General features: G+C 42.9%; 1 protein-coding gene and 1 long non-coding RNA gene across 2 annotated transcripts in view; both read left to right on the top strand.

The window, feature by feature from the left end:
• The window catches only part of LOC310681772, a 47683-nt gene that overhangs the window by 1972 nt on the left and 30548 nt on the right, over window positions 1-15163 (top strand). The gene's annotated exons all lie outside the window — the stretch shown is intronic.
• SERPINB5 (serpin family B member 5) overlaps window positions 6544-15163 on the top strand; it is a 38305-nt gene continuing 29685 nt past the window's right edge. The window contains exons 1-2 of the mRNA XM_083450296.1: window positions 6544-6704; window positions 14374-14576. Of these exons, the coding sequence (XP_083306422.1) occupies window positions 14384-14576 (193 nt within the window). The 5' untranslated portion in view covers window positions 6544-6704; window positions 14374-14383. The remainder of the gene's footprint in view (window positions 6705-14373; window positions 14577-15163) is intronic.

The raw sequence follows: 15163 nt of genomic DNA, 5'->3' as shown, positions 1-15163 counted from the left end.
CCTGCATTAAAAGTAACCATTACTAGTGGCTTAAATACATATATTTACTGTAGGCTGTGAAGCCTGCAGTAGTTTATTTATTTTTTTGCTGTGTAATAAGCTGGTGTTCTGTTTACAGTGCAAAAATGGACATGTCATCATGTAAATAAGATCAGTGTGATAATAAGCCAGCTGCCACTTGACAAATGGGTGTCATCATCACAGAATGCAGAGGTGCTTGGAGGATCACTCCAGTTGACATTCTGATGCATAAGTATCTTTTTAATCCTAGTAATTTTCTCCTTTGCCCCGCAACCATCATACTGCCAATACTCACAAAGGTAGCCATACAATCCAGGAAGATTATTACTATTGTAAATGGCTCATATTTCACAGGCAGCTGCTTACCATATTTAAAACCACATAAATCATACTAAAGCAATACTTTTAATACTTTTCAAGCCGTGCATTTGTACCACCAGCACCATATAATCAACAAAATCAAAGGCTACTGGAAGGTGTAATTTTAGCTGACCATTTGCAAAGTGTTAATCTGTGAGACAGTCTGACCTAAGCAAGAAAAAATGGAAATGGTCATTTGGACTGACTAAAAGAGACAGTTTTCCATTTTCCATAATGAAGGCTCTGATTATACAGGTCATAAGAACACACAAATGGCCAAACATCCTGTTTTCAGAGTGGCCATTCAGATGCCAATGGGAATCCTGGAAGCAGGATGTGAATGCAACAAGGCTCTTCTCATCTGGTATTCAGATACAGTATCCTTCAGCCGGTTGCAGAATGTGTAGGACTAGGTGTTTGATCAGTTTATACACAGCTCCCAGTCAAAATCCATCTGGAAGCCAGGATGGGAGTCAATCAGAGTCAATGAGTTTTGTAAAGGAAGGAAGGCACTACTAATTTCTAGGTCACCTTACAAGCTTGCCCATGTCCAATGATGTCAATGGGCATTCAATTCCACATACCAGGAATGGGAAAAGTGGTATTAGACTCCAACAACAACAACAACAACAATAATAACAACTTTATTATTTCTACCCCACCCAACTGACTGGGTTGTCCCAGCCATTCTGGGTGGCTTCCAGCATATATAAAAACATAATAAAACATTAAACATTAAAAACTTCCCTATACAGGGCTTCCTTCAGATGTCTTCTAAAGGTTACTTATCTCCTTGACATCTGATTGTTGGGCATTCTACAGGGTGGGTGCCACTACCGAGAAGGCCCTCAATATAACAACTCCAACTCCCACCCAACTCCCCTCATAACAACCGAACATGGCTTATTGTCAAGAATGATGGAAGTTGCAGTGTAGCAAAATCTGGAGGGCCACAGGTTCCCCCTCCCTGCTGTGTAGCCAGGATCTCATTCTACAGTCACCCAAGCAGGACTTATCTAATAAGGTGACAGATTACCTAATCTTATGCAAAATTATACCTAAGCACTTTAAAATAAGCTCTGTATAAGATTGCAACCAGTCTTTGCTATCTGTCGCAAGTCAGGCAAATGATTCAGTAGCACAGGAGCAAACACTGTGGAAAAATTCAGTTCATATATCAATGACCTCTCAGATATATTCAAGATTCAAATTAGAAGCATTGGTTGTAGTTACTTCTACTCCCCTCATAACAACCAAAAATGTATGGCTAGAATCTATCATTGCTGCTGCCACAGAAGTTACACATTTTATCATTTTGTAAGAGACTATTTACACTGCCAAAGATTTTGATATTAGTACTGATTTGCGAGTCAAGGGAAAATATGTATGCGTACTTGATTGCAATACCTTGTAGCTTCTTATTTCGGTCTCTTGTAGAGTCTTGTTCTGTGAACAGATCTAATTCTGAATGTCAACAAGAAGATCCAGAAATCTCTGGAGGCATAATCACGTGTCCATTAATATCCAGCTGCCTTCACTAACAGCACATCCCTAAATCTATTTATGCAGAAGTAAGTCCTATTCAATTCAACAAGATCTACTCCACAAAAATGGGGTTAGGATTGCAGCCAAAGACTCCCTCCCTGCTGCTCATATAGAAAATGACAGCAAACCTGCCATTAGGCAGGTTGGAATTAATTTGCGATATAATTTCAGATGGGAGAAGCAAATGATCAATTATTTCATTTATTTAATTACTCCATAGAATTTATGCACCACTTAGAACTGTATTGTTGGAAGGCAACCTGAGGATCATCTTGCCCAATGTTCTGCAATGAAGAAATAGGCAGCTTTCTCGTATGGGAATTGAACCCGCACAACCTTGGTATTATCAGCTCTATAAAAAAAGGTAAAGGGATCCCTGACCATTAGGTCCAGTCGTGACCGACTCTGGGGTTGTGGCACTCATCTCGCTTTATTGGCCGAGGGAGCTGGTGTACAGCTTCCGGGTCATGTGGCCAGCATGATTAAGCCGCTTCTGGCGAACCAGAGCAGCGCACGGAAACGCCGTTTACCTTCCCGCTGGAGCGGTACCTATTTATCTACTTGCACTTTGACATGTTTTCAAACTGCTAGGTTGGCTGGAGCAGGGACCGAGCAATGGGAGCTCACCCCTTCGCGGGGATTCGAACCGCCAACCTTCTGATCGGCAAGTCCTAGGCTCTGTGGTTTAACCCACAGCACCACCCACGTCCCAAGCTCTAACCAACTGGACATTTGATTGAAAAAAACCAAAAACACCTCAAGATGGTTTTACAAAAAGATAAAACAATGAAATCGAGAAAAATCGCAATATTTAAAAACATACAAAAGTTTTTAAAACCTAAAACGGTGTTAATATACCACAGATGCAGCAGGTGCCATTTGGTTTTCCTGCCTCAGCCACCAAAATGTCTTAGGCCATGTCTGCTCTTGAAGCTGTTTTACACATGCAAGCCTTTGCCTGATTGCTTCGGATGGCTCTCTGCCAGACGCATCGACTTGTCGTTCAGTGTATTTGCGCTAACATTGGATGAGGAGGACATTATATCTGTGGTGATTAATCTGTAATGACTTACTTGCAAGTGTATGGTGGGTTTATTTATTTATTTCATACAATGCTAAGTCTAAGAAGCAAAGAGCAGTCATGAGGGATCCAGGCTTGAGCTGTTGTGCTTGATAATAAATCAGTACCAGTCTTTTGCCAGGTCCAGCAGCTGCCCAAGGATTAGTTGCAGGTGGATTAGGTTGAATTCAGAGTGTCTTGTTTGGAAATAGCGTGTACATTGGAGTGAACACACAGCTATACAGTGGTACCTCGGGTTAAGAACTTAATTTGTTCTGGAGGTCTGTTCTTAACCTGAAACTGTTCTTAACCTGAGGTACCACTTTAGCTAATGGGGTCTCCCGCTGCCGCTGCACCGCCACCACACGATTTCTGTTCTCATCTTGAAGGAAAGTTCTTAACCTGAGGTACTATTTCTGGGTTTGTGGAGTCCGTAACCTAAAGCGTCTGTGACCTGAAGCGTCTGTAACCCGAGGTACAACTGTATAAGTATGGTGTAAATAAACGCTGTGCTATTTTAGGACAGCCCCATTGAATGAATGCCGTATAATATCCAGAACACTCTGGGGGTTTTGCTAAAGCAAGTTTTGGAAGAAGAGAATGATTTCACAACATGTTTGAACAAACCACTTCGGCTCTGTATAGGGCGTGGCAGAGCTTTAGTTGAAGATTATAGCTGAACATGCTGATTATAGGGCTACAGGTTTTATGCAGTGCCAGCTCTCCAGCTGAACAATTTGTTACACTGGAATGTGACACATTTTTGTGTCTAGCACCTTTGGATATTCAGTCCCAGGAACACCATCATTTGCTTTGCTTTTTAAAGATTTGGCACATCATGTTCAGTGGCTGTGTTTTGTTTGTAACCCTCCCCCCCCTTAATTTTTTTAAAAATATAGGCAAACCTGTCAGTTTCGGTTTCTCAGTTTTCCAGTCAGAAGTCCGTTTCTGCATCAGTTTATTCCTCTTTTTTAAAAAGTTCTCACTAAACTTCTGCAATTATTTTTTTATTGATACAGCAAGGGAAAAAAAAGAGAGAAAACACAGATATAGAATTACACACAGGAATAACAATAAACACAAAATTTATTAACAAACAATAAAACATAAGTTGGTCTTAACACAATAGACCCAACCTCCCATCTATTCCTTATTTCAATTTCATATTATTTATTGCCAATACACACTTTTTCTTAATATATCTTAACTCTTATGTCTAACTTGCAACTATTACTGAAGTTCCTCGAATGCTGCAATATTTCAGTGTTGCATTTCTCCTAACACATACAATTTTGCATGCAGTTTTGCGCAATATACACATTTCTTTTCCTGTAATATAATGCATTTGTGTCCATAATTTTCACAAGAATATATGTGTGCTTTAATACACACTGTCCCCCTTAATATACACATTTTAAAACACATTTGGGGGTTGGAGAACCACATCACAAAATCTGCACTATGTACGAATTCTAAAGGATAATAGTGTTTCTGGTTTGGGCAGTGAGAATTAGATAGGTTTGCTCTGAAATGTGAACTAAATGGAATTTCTTCACCATACTAGACACAACACAGGATCATATTTTCTGGTGTCTTTTTAAAAGTTTTGCTGAGAGCAGCCATGAAGGTGGGTTCAGGCCACAGAACGGAGGGAGGACATTTTTTTCCTTAGCTCATGCTGTTTGCTGGATGATGATCTGCTTTCTTGAAGCTGCTATTGGCTATGTAGGAGACAACACAAGTACCAGTACTATAGTTGTTAAAACGAATCAGACCAAGGAGAACCAAGCCTTGAAAAGGAAGGAACATTTTATCATATGTGGTGGGACTGTAAGGTAATTAAAAAATTTTGGGAAATGATATACAATGAATTGAAGAAAATGTTCCATTTAACATTTGTTAAAAAACCCAAGGCATTTTTGTTGGGGATCGTAGGGAAAGACCTGCCAAAAAAGTTGAAAAACATTTTCATGTATGCGACAACGGCTGTGAGAGTTCTGGTAGCACAAGGATGGAAGACTGAAGAAACCCCTACTAAAGAATCATGGCAAGAAAAATTGATGGACTATGCGGAACTGGCAAAATTGACATATAAGCTACGGGACTGTGACTTTAAGGATGAATGGGAACCTTTCACAAAGTAACTGAAGACGCAACAAAGCGAACTGGACTCCTTGGCAGGTTTTGAATAAACATTCACAATTTTTTTACTGATAATAACCAGCTAAACAGTTTGAGGATCTATACTATTTTGTAACATGCAGAAAATAGCATTATTGGAGAAACCAAAGACTGGAACTGAGGGAAGTTGGGGGGTGGGGTGGGGTGTGTGGGTTCTGTGGGGGGGGGAGGGGAGGGAGGAAAAATGGGGGGGGGGATAAGGATATGTTTTTGGATAATATGTTTTGTAATAACTTTGAATAAAAATAAAATAAAAAAGGAGAACCAAGCCTCAGAGAATCTCCTACCCCTAAGTCGATGTTCCATAAAACGCTACACAGAAATGCTATGACTCTGTCAAATCTAGTTTCTCTGAGTTTCTCATTTATCCAGTCTTAAATTCAGTTCCCCAAATTTCTGCACCAACCTGCCATCTTCTTTTCTCCTTTTTTTAAAAAAAACTCATGCAAGTCCACCACCAACATCTTAATGTGAAAGTTTCTCCGTACAGTGGTACCTCAGGTTACATACGCTTCAGGTTACATACGCTTCAGGTTACAGATTCCGCTAACCCAGAAATAGTGTTTCAGGTTAAGAACTTTGCTTCAGGGTGAGAACAGAAATCGTGCTCTGGCGGCGCAGCGGCAGCAGGAGGCCCCATTTAGCTAAAGTGGTGCTTCAGGTTAAGAACAGTTTCAGGTTAAAAACAGACCTCCGGAACGAATTAAGTACTTAACCTGAGGTACCACTGTATGCACATTTTCTTATGCAGCTTTGACCAATGTAAACAAGTTTGTAAGCAATTTTATCCCTAGTATAATGAATGTCTTGCCATTTTCACCAGTACATGTGTTTGTATACACATTGGAAGGAGAACGGCGTTGCAAAATTAAGAGAACTGAAAACTTCAAAAGATAATTGGGTTTTGGTTCACATGTTCCTTGGAAGAAATGCTAATGAGGGTGCTTCTTTGCAAGCAAAATTGACCCCCCCTCATCCTGAAACATTTAGGTTTAAGCAAAGCCCTGCTGATTGACTACCGTTGACCCAAATTACATTTCAGGAATCTTTTAACCACAAACTCTCAAAATGCCTGTCACTGACAGTTCATATGATTTTAGAATTATTCCCCAAACGGACCCGGATAAAAATGTGGAATAATTCTTCTAAGCAGCTCTTAATTTGTGTGGTTTGGGATGGCACACATGAGTGTCTCCCTCAGTGCCAGACCTCCTGTGTGAAATTCACCCTCAGAGAGGAATCTTCATAAGGTGGCCGCTTCCTGCCGAAGCATGTTATAGCCCTGTGAAGCTTTGTAGTTGGCAAGCTCAGCCTGAATCCATTTTTTCTACCATGTATAAATTGCCAAGAGGGATGATTAAGAGAGAGAGAGAAAGCACAATCACAAAAGAGGGAGTGGCCTTGGAGTTCAGGTGAGCCGAAACATTCTTGCTGCTCTGCGGTGTCACCAGCAACACCCGTTCTTTTTACTCTGCCTCTTTCAACCTTTTTTCTTTTCTTTCCGCCATTTCCGCGAGTGGACTTTCTGCACAGAGAGGTGAGTGTTCAATATGTACACAGTTGTTGTTTTTTTAATTGCCTCTATCTAGGAAGTGCCTCGAATTCTTTGGAACTGAAGCAAGAAGAGAAGGAAGAAGGTGGGGAAAAAATTGTAGAACTTGAACAAACGTAGGAGAAACTCGAGCACGTGTAAGATGTGAGTCTCATTTTCAGTCTGAGCTCAGATCGTTCATTTTATCTCGGGCAGATAAAAAAGTTTTATTAGGTTACTGCAGCTTCCTTGCCTGACTGCAAGAACATTTGTGACTGTTCCTGCTGCAACAAGATAAAGACCCAGAACTGTATCGTTCATTTGTTTCCTGATGGCAGAGAGATTTCTAAACAAATTATTTTTTTAAAAAAGTCAGGCCTTCTGTTGTCACGCAAGAACGATAAGCTTCCTTACCCAGACAACTGTATTGTAGCTTGAATGCACTGGTGTGTGTTTCATGATCGGAGATTGCTAGAAGAGTCTCTTTTCCAGGCAGAATTTTCCACCTGGGTGTGTATCACCCACTCAGCTTTCTTTATGCAGTTAATCAAATGACTAATGCTTGCTCCAGCTAAGAGAATGCTAGAACCAACCTTCGCTTTCAGGCTGGCTGGGTTTACTGCCTTCCGATGTGACTCTATAAATAGGACGCTGCAAATAAATAGCCCATGTGATGACCTCACATTGTTCAACCAAATAGATGTAATATAAAGCTTGAGAGGGTGAGCATAGGAAGCTGACAATTGGTCCATCTAGGTCAGTATGGTCTACACTGACTGGTAGAGGAACTCCAGGATTTCGGAGAGGGCTTTCTTCCAGCCCTACCTGGAGATGTTTTGAATGTGAAGCAGCCACTCTGTTGCTGAGCTGTGGTCCTCGCCTCCCCCCCTTGAGGTAGAGGGCAGAGGAGAGGAGGATTCCTGGGCGTGCACCAACAGGGCATCTCCCATATGCCTAGAGTTCCCTTCCCTCTTATCTTCCCTCTTTCCCAAATTGCTGCTATCATGGGGAGAGGTAGCTGGTGGGAGTCTGAGGCTGAGTGGGACCCATGGATTTCTGGTTGTGTGAGTGTATGGGGGGGGGGGGATGATTGAAGGAGCTGGGTATCTTAGCCTGGAAAAGAGGAGATGTGATAGCCATCTTCAGATTTCTCAAGGGCTGCCGCACGGAAGAGGGAACAAGCTTGTTTTCTCCTGCTCTGGAGGGTAGGATTCGAAGCAATGGCTTCAAGTTACAAGAAAGGAGATTCCGAATAAACATCAGGAAGAACCTTTCTGACAGTAAGAGCTGTTCGACAGTGGAATGGTCTCCCTCAGGAGTTTGTGGACTCTCCTTCCTTGGAGGTTTTTAAGCAGAGGTTGGATGACCATCTGTCATGGATGCCTCAGCTGAGGTTCCTGCAGGGGAACTGGACTTGATGATTCTCAGAGTCCCTTCCAACTCTAAGATTCTATGATTCTGTGTCTCTGAATTTGAACTTCAGTCACAAGAGAGGGGGGAGAATAACTGTTTTCCTCTTCAACTTTTATTCTCCTTTACTTTTAAAAATGTATCCCCACCCCATACAGAACTCAAAACTAACCTTCCATAGGAACTGCATAGCTGGGCTGTTGCTTTGTATAGCTAAAAGCTGGCAGCAGAGCAGCCTTTTGCCAGTGTGCTGCTTTGGAATGCATCTCCCATAAGCTTGATGGGAGTCATCATCTAACAGCATCTAAAAGCCGCCGGGTTGGCAAAAGTTGTGATGCAGACGTAGACACCTACCCACCCACCCCCGGATTTGGGTCCTCTTTACATCACAAATTTATTTCTCAACCCAAGAGTCTGTCTGAAAACCTTCACAAAAGGTCTGCTAGATCTTCCACCTTGATATGGTTGGGTTAAGAGATGGAGTGAGTCACCAAGAGTGCTTGCACATGTTCTACCCCACCCTGTCACAGCACCCAACAAGTGGCAGCCAAAACTGTGCCTGTGTCCCTATGTGCTTCACCAGCAATTTGTGGGTTTTCTGAGGGCAAAATTATCCTATTCTCCTTGTTTTCAAGGAGCTCCAGAAATTGTTCAGTTCAGTTACAGTTGATAGAACTATGAGCATTTAGGACTCTGATGCCAAGGCATAGGCTTGAAGAACATGATGTAGCAGCTTTGCTAAAACTAATCTGGATCTAGCCATTTTCTGGATGGGAGACCACCAGAGAACCTCATGTGCGCTGCTCTGAGCTTTGTTCATGGATGAAAAGCAGGGTATAAGTTCAGGAGCACTGCCAGAACATAAGAACAGCCATGTTGGATCGGACCAAAGAACCACCTAGTCTAGCACCATTGTCATCACAGTGGCCACCAGATGCTTATGAGAAGCCCACAAATAGGACCAAGATGTCAGGAACTGGGCAGAGGAGGAATGGTGGAGACCGCCTCCCCATCCTGACCCTTCCAGGGAGGAGGAAGAGGAAGACAGTATAGATTTACAACTGGAGTTTGCAGGAGGTCACAGCTCAGAGGCAAATGAGGGGGAAAGTTGGGAAATTATGGGAGAGGAGGAGCAGGCAGAGCTGGAGCAGCAGCTGACTGACACATTGTCATTAGACAGCACTCCAGACCCACCATCTCCCAGAACCCAGCAAGCCTTAAAAGTAGGAGAGCAAAGAGCTTGAAGGCAGAGGGCACTTAGCAGCACCCGTAGAGGAGGTGATGAGGATGATGAATGAGGAAGTGGGGGAGATGGGGGGTGGAGAGTCACTTGAGACAATGCCATTATCCAAGAGGCTGGGTTCTATAGTCTCTCTGTAAATTTTGAAATAAAAAAGGACTGTAAGAAATTTTTCCTTGTCTTTATACTTTCCTGGGCAACCAGCCAGGAGCCACTGACAGCATCCTGAGATGAGTAAAGCAGAACTCCCCAAACCTGCAATTCCCAGTAACTACTATTTAAAGGCCTCCAAAAGCAAGGGAGAACTTTTCCTTCTCTTCTTTGGCATCACTCATAGCTGAGTAAGATTGTCTTCCATGAACACAGTCTTAACAGTAGGTCCATAAGTGACTGTGGAGGACAATTCTGAATCAACATGTCCTTCCACAGTGAGGACATAGATTTCCAGATGAGAGTTGATTGTGGTGAGGGTTTGCCAAATGTGCCTTCCTCTTAGCATGTTTCTCCCTTTCGTCCTGATTTCAAGCATCTTCAAAGTCCACGACACCTTTGGTAAATGCTGTTCTCCAGTTGGAGCACTTGCAGTGTTTCCCAGTTGTTGGTGTTTATACTACTTTTTAAAGATTTGCCTTGAGAGAGTCTTTAAACCTCTTTTGTTGATCACCAGCATTATGCTTTTCATTTTTAAGTTCAGAATATAGTACAGTGGTACCTCTAGATGCGAACGGGATCCGTTCCAGAGCCCCGTTAGCATCTAGAAACAAACGTAACCCGTGTCCGTGTGTCTGCGTGTGCGCGGGTCACATTTCGGCGCTTCTGCACATGCGCGTGACGTCATGTTGAGCACCTGCGCATGCGCAAGTGGTGAAACCCAGAAGTAATGTGCTCTGGGTTGCCACAGAGCACAACTCAAACACGCTCATCCTGAAGCACATTCAACCCAAGGTATGACTGTAGTTGCTTTGGAAGACGATAATCAGGCATCTGAACAACATGACCAGTCCAACAAAGTTGATGTTGAAGAATCAATTCTTCGACACTGGTGGTCATTGCTTCTTCCAGTACACTGACATTAGTTTGCCTGTCTTCCCAAGTGATATGTAATCCCCCCCTCCGGAGACCACCATTGATGGAATTTTTTGAGTTGGAGATGGCATTTATAAGTGGTCCACATTCACAAGCATACAATAAGGTTGATAGTACAATAGCTTTGTAAACAAGCATTTTGGTTTCCCTGTGAAAGTTCCAGTTCTCAAACACTCTGCACTTCAATTGGGAGAAAGCTGCATTCACAGAGCCCTTGTGGAAACATAACTGCCCAGGTAGGAGAAGTGATTGACACTTTCCAACATGATACCATTGAGTTGGATTGGTGGCTCTGCAGAGGGGTTGTTTTGTACTTTTTGGTACAGCACTTTGGTTTTTGGGATGTTGAGTGATAGACCAAGCTTTCTGTAAGCTTCTGCAAAGATATTTAAGATGGTTTGGAGATCATCCTCTGAGTGTGCACACACTACATTGTCATCAGCATACTGAACCTCTATGATGGAAGTTATGGTAATCTTACTCTTTGCTTTCAAAGACTGCTGCCTTCTCCAGAGTCTTTTGAGGTCTAAGACTTGTGCCCAGTAGTAAGGGCCTAATAGTGTCACTATATGAGTATAATGAATGCATTTAAATGCAAGGTGTTCATATTTCCTCATGGCCTATGCTGGTAAGATCACATGGGAAGCCCTGGACCGCACAGGAGAAGTCTGTGGTGTGACTCCTTTCCAAGCCGGTGTAAACCTTTTAAAAAATTTGCTTGATGCTGGCATGGGAAGGGGGGGGGCAGGGAAAGCCACAGGGTTCCTGCATATGGTCCAGGGCTTTTAACATTGCCTTGGGAAGAACAAAGGAAGGGTGCTGAGGCAGATCTACAGTCAAGAGTCCTGGGAGTGTTGGCTGGAGGGTGTTGTACAATTTGTGACCCATCAAGGCAAGTCCAGCCCACCAGCCGTATGAAGGACTTAATAAACCTCTTGCTTTGGTCACTGCCTTCCTGGGGTTTGAAAAAGAGACAGGTTGCCATAGCACCAGGCAATCCACAGTGTGTACCTTGTAGGCTGTGCTCAGCTTTCTGACTTGCCAATGGCGGAGGCCCGCCTCACATCTTTGTTTGATATGAAAGCTGCAAGTCATTGGTTCTCTATTTCTGTCTCTGCAACTGTTACAGGAAATGGTATTAAGTAGAGGGTGTTTACTTTGGAGTGTTAAGGAAATTCTGTCTCTGTCCCTTTGTGGCTGCTGTGACATTAAGGTTATAGCATTTTCCAGCTATAATGGATTGGAATCCTTCTGTCACCCTCAGTGTGGTGTAGCGTTCGGAGTGTCAGACCAGATACTCCCCACTCAGCCATCAACCCACTCAGCCCAAAGCAACTGGATCTGACTACTGAGTGAGTTATTTACCTCACCCAACTGCCTCGGGCCTTTTTGACCAGTGGGCACAGTTGCCCATCTATCAATAACCTGATGATACCATGTTGTCAAGTGAAGGAGTTTCCTTTGCCTATGTTAGGGGTGCCCAAACTTTTTTCAAAGAGGGCCAGATTTGATGACGTGAACATGTGTGAGGGCCGACCTTTTTTTGTGGAGCTTTTCTTAGGATTGAAGTTGATAAGCTTTTTTTAGGATTTGACCCCAATAAATAAACTGCCACAGGGGCCGGATTAGGCCCCCAAAATGGACTTTGGACATGCCTGGCCTATGTAGTTTGAAATCAAACCACATGGACAATAGCTGAGAGGTTTGCTCAGGGTGCAACCCTTTGACAGTTAAGGTTGATATTCTCAAGGACTGCAGCTCCCAATATCCCTGACCATTGGCTATGCTGATTGGCGATGATGGGAATAACATCAGGAATGCCACAGGTTCCCCGCCCTTGCCACAATATGACCTAATGGCATATTGAGATGTGATGCAAGATATTTGCCACATTTATCTTGCCACATATTACAGTCAAACTGACCACACATTACACACAAGTGGAGGATGACTTGTTGCTTCCTAGCATGTGGAAAATTCTTAAGCTGACTTTAAAAAGTTGCAGACAGAGAGCTCCCTATCCGACTACCCGTGTTTTGTTCACCCAGGTATTTGTATAAATATGCACATTTCCTTATTTCATTAATCTTTTTAACAATGCACGTTAACAACCCACGACGTCTTTGGAGTCATTCTCAGTGCTTAAACATGAACAACCTGGATTTCTTAAGAAAGCTCCAAACAGAAAGTTTAATAAGGGTAATGTCTCGCCTAGACAATTCAATCATATGTGGGCGGGTCCCAAGCTAACTGTACTTCAAGGATACAGTTATGCCATGGGCAATTGGTTAGATGCTGACTTAACATTTCTCCTCCGTAGGGAAGAAAGAATGTGGTATGAGCTTGTACAGCAGCAGTTTCCTCAACTCATGTTTCAGTTTTTCCTTGACTCCACCCCACCTGAGATTTCCCAGCGCCTAAGAGCGGGTAGTGATCGTCAGATGTTGCTTCATTGTGAATCAATATTAAAATTGCGCTTCTAGGTCTACTGCAGAGCATCACTGTTCCCACGGCACAAGTCCTAGCCCTGCTCACACGGCTGTTTGCTTCCCATGGGAAGGTTAAGGCTGGGCAAATTTGGTGTGCCATTGGAACAAACTGGGCTTTTCTGAATTTAGTTTTCTCCAGCTCTTTTTCTCCTGCTGTTGATCACTCTCTGTTGGCTTCTGACGCACTTCTTTGTCTGGTTGGAAAACTGTATGGGTAATTCAGAAGTACAAGTTGTTCCACCGGTGAGGCCTGTAACTCAGTGGTGTTCGCAGGAGATGTCACTTAAGAATATTCCCCTGCAAAAAGCAGGCACTATGTCAAAATTTACCACATCAGAGCAAATGCTTCCAGACCGACATAGAGATGGGTGAATCTGTCAACTTTGGTTTCTCTCAGCTTCTCATTTTTCCAATCTTCCTTTGAGTCCTCCACATTTCTACATCCGTTTGTAAAAACAACAACAACCACCCATGTTATTATGAACGTCCATCTGCATTTGAGTGTAATATTTCCTAATATATATGTTTATATGCAATTAGCCTAATAACACAAGCAATTTTCCATAATACAATGCCTTTTTGTATGTGATTTTCCACTAATATTTGCATTTTGATGGACACTTTACCTCATCATATTCATTGTACACATTATTTGGCTGCAGAGCGACACTGCAAAATTTTGAGAAGTGCAGATTCTGAAGGATAGCTGCATTTCGGTTCTTGTTTTGGAAAGTCCGATTTTGGTCCAGCTTCAAATGAGCACTGAACAGAGGTCCCAACTTGTGAGCGAGATTGGGGAAAACGTTGTGTGTGTGATGTCATGTGTGACATGATATCTTGACATTGGGAGGAGCTGGGGGGGGGGCAAAAGGGTTGGGCCCCAAGGAGTTGACACTCCCGGAACTGTACAAAATGCCTTCTCCATTCCTAGCCTCTTTCTGTCATGGTAAGTTTCCACGTGAGTCATAATTTCCACAAGGGAATGCTTTCAAATCACCTTGTCCTAGATGGTGATATGGTAGAGTCACCACTTGAGTAATTCACCACCTATGAAAATCGACGCTAAGGCCACAATCCAATGCTGAATGAAGTGTGTTTCGGCCTGTTGAAACCAATGAAGTTAAGCACCCTTAACTAGGAAGGCAAAGCAGTACAGTGGTACCTCAGGTTACATACGCTTCAGGTTACATACGCTTCAGGTTACAGACTCCGCTAACCCAGAAATAGTGCTTCAGGTTAAGAACTTTGCTTCAGGATGAGAACAGAAATCGTGCTCTGGTGGCACAGCAGCAGGAGGAGGCCCCATTAGCTAAAGTGGTGCTTCAGGTTAAGAACAGTTTCAGGTTAAGTACGGACCTCCGGAACGAATTAAGTTCTTAACCCGAGGTACCACTGTAGTTCTTTATAGGCAGGATTGCTTGGTATGGTAAATGTGTCTTTTCTGTTTCAGAACCACAGCAATGGATGCCCTACAAGTTGCAAACACTGCATTTGCGGTTGACGTTATCAAGAAACTGGCCGAAAAGGACAAAACTGCTAATATTATTTTCGCTCCCCTTTGCACTTCAACCTCACTGGCTCTTGCATACAAAGCTGCCAAGGGCGACACAGCAACCCAAATGAAACAGGTAGGCTTTCGCTTCCAACTTGGATGTAGGATAATGCAGCACATACATTTAAAGAACATTCAAAGGACATTCCCTCCCCCAAGAATCATGGGAACTGTAGTTTTTCAAAGGGTAGTTCTGTGGTGACTAAACTACAGTTCCCAGAATTCTCTCTCTGTGTGCAAAATGTGCTTGGGTGTTATATTTAAAAACATGCATTTTCCCCTTAATAACATGAGACTACACACACACACACACACACACAAATGGCCTAAGGTTGCACTAGATATTTGCTTGTAAACATATTTGGGGTTAAGGAGGGAGTTTGGAGAACCTAAAAAGTTATCTTAAATATCACCTACCATATTTTTCGCTCTATAAGACGCACCAGACCACAAGACGCACCTAGTTTTTGGAGGAGGAAAACAAGGGAAAAAAATATTCTGAATCTCAGAAGCCAGAACAGCAAGAGGGATCGCTGCGCAGTGAAAGCAGCAATCCCTCTTGCTGTTCTGGCTTCTGGGATAGCTGCGCAGCCTGCATTTGCACCATAAGACGCACACACATTTCCCCTTACTTTTTAGGAGGGAAAAAGTGAGTCTTATAGAGCAAAAAATACAGTATGTTGTTGCT

This window comes from Podarcis tiliguerta (genome assembly GCF_965153285.1).
Source record: "Podarcis tiliguerta genome assembly, chromosome: 7".
NCBI lineage: Eukaryota > Metazoa > Chordata > Lepidosauria > Squamata > Lacertidae > Podarcis > Podarcis tiliguerta.
The sequence above is the reverse complement of the archived record's forward strand: the minus strand, read 5'-3'. Positions and strand labels throughout refer to the sequence as shown.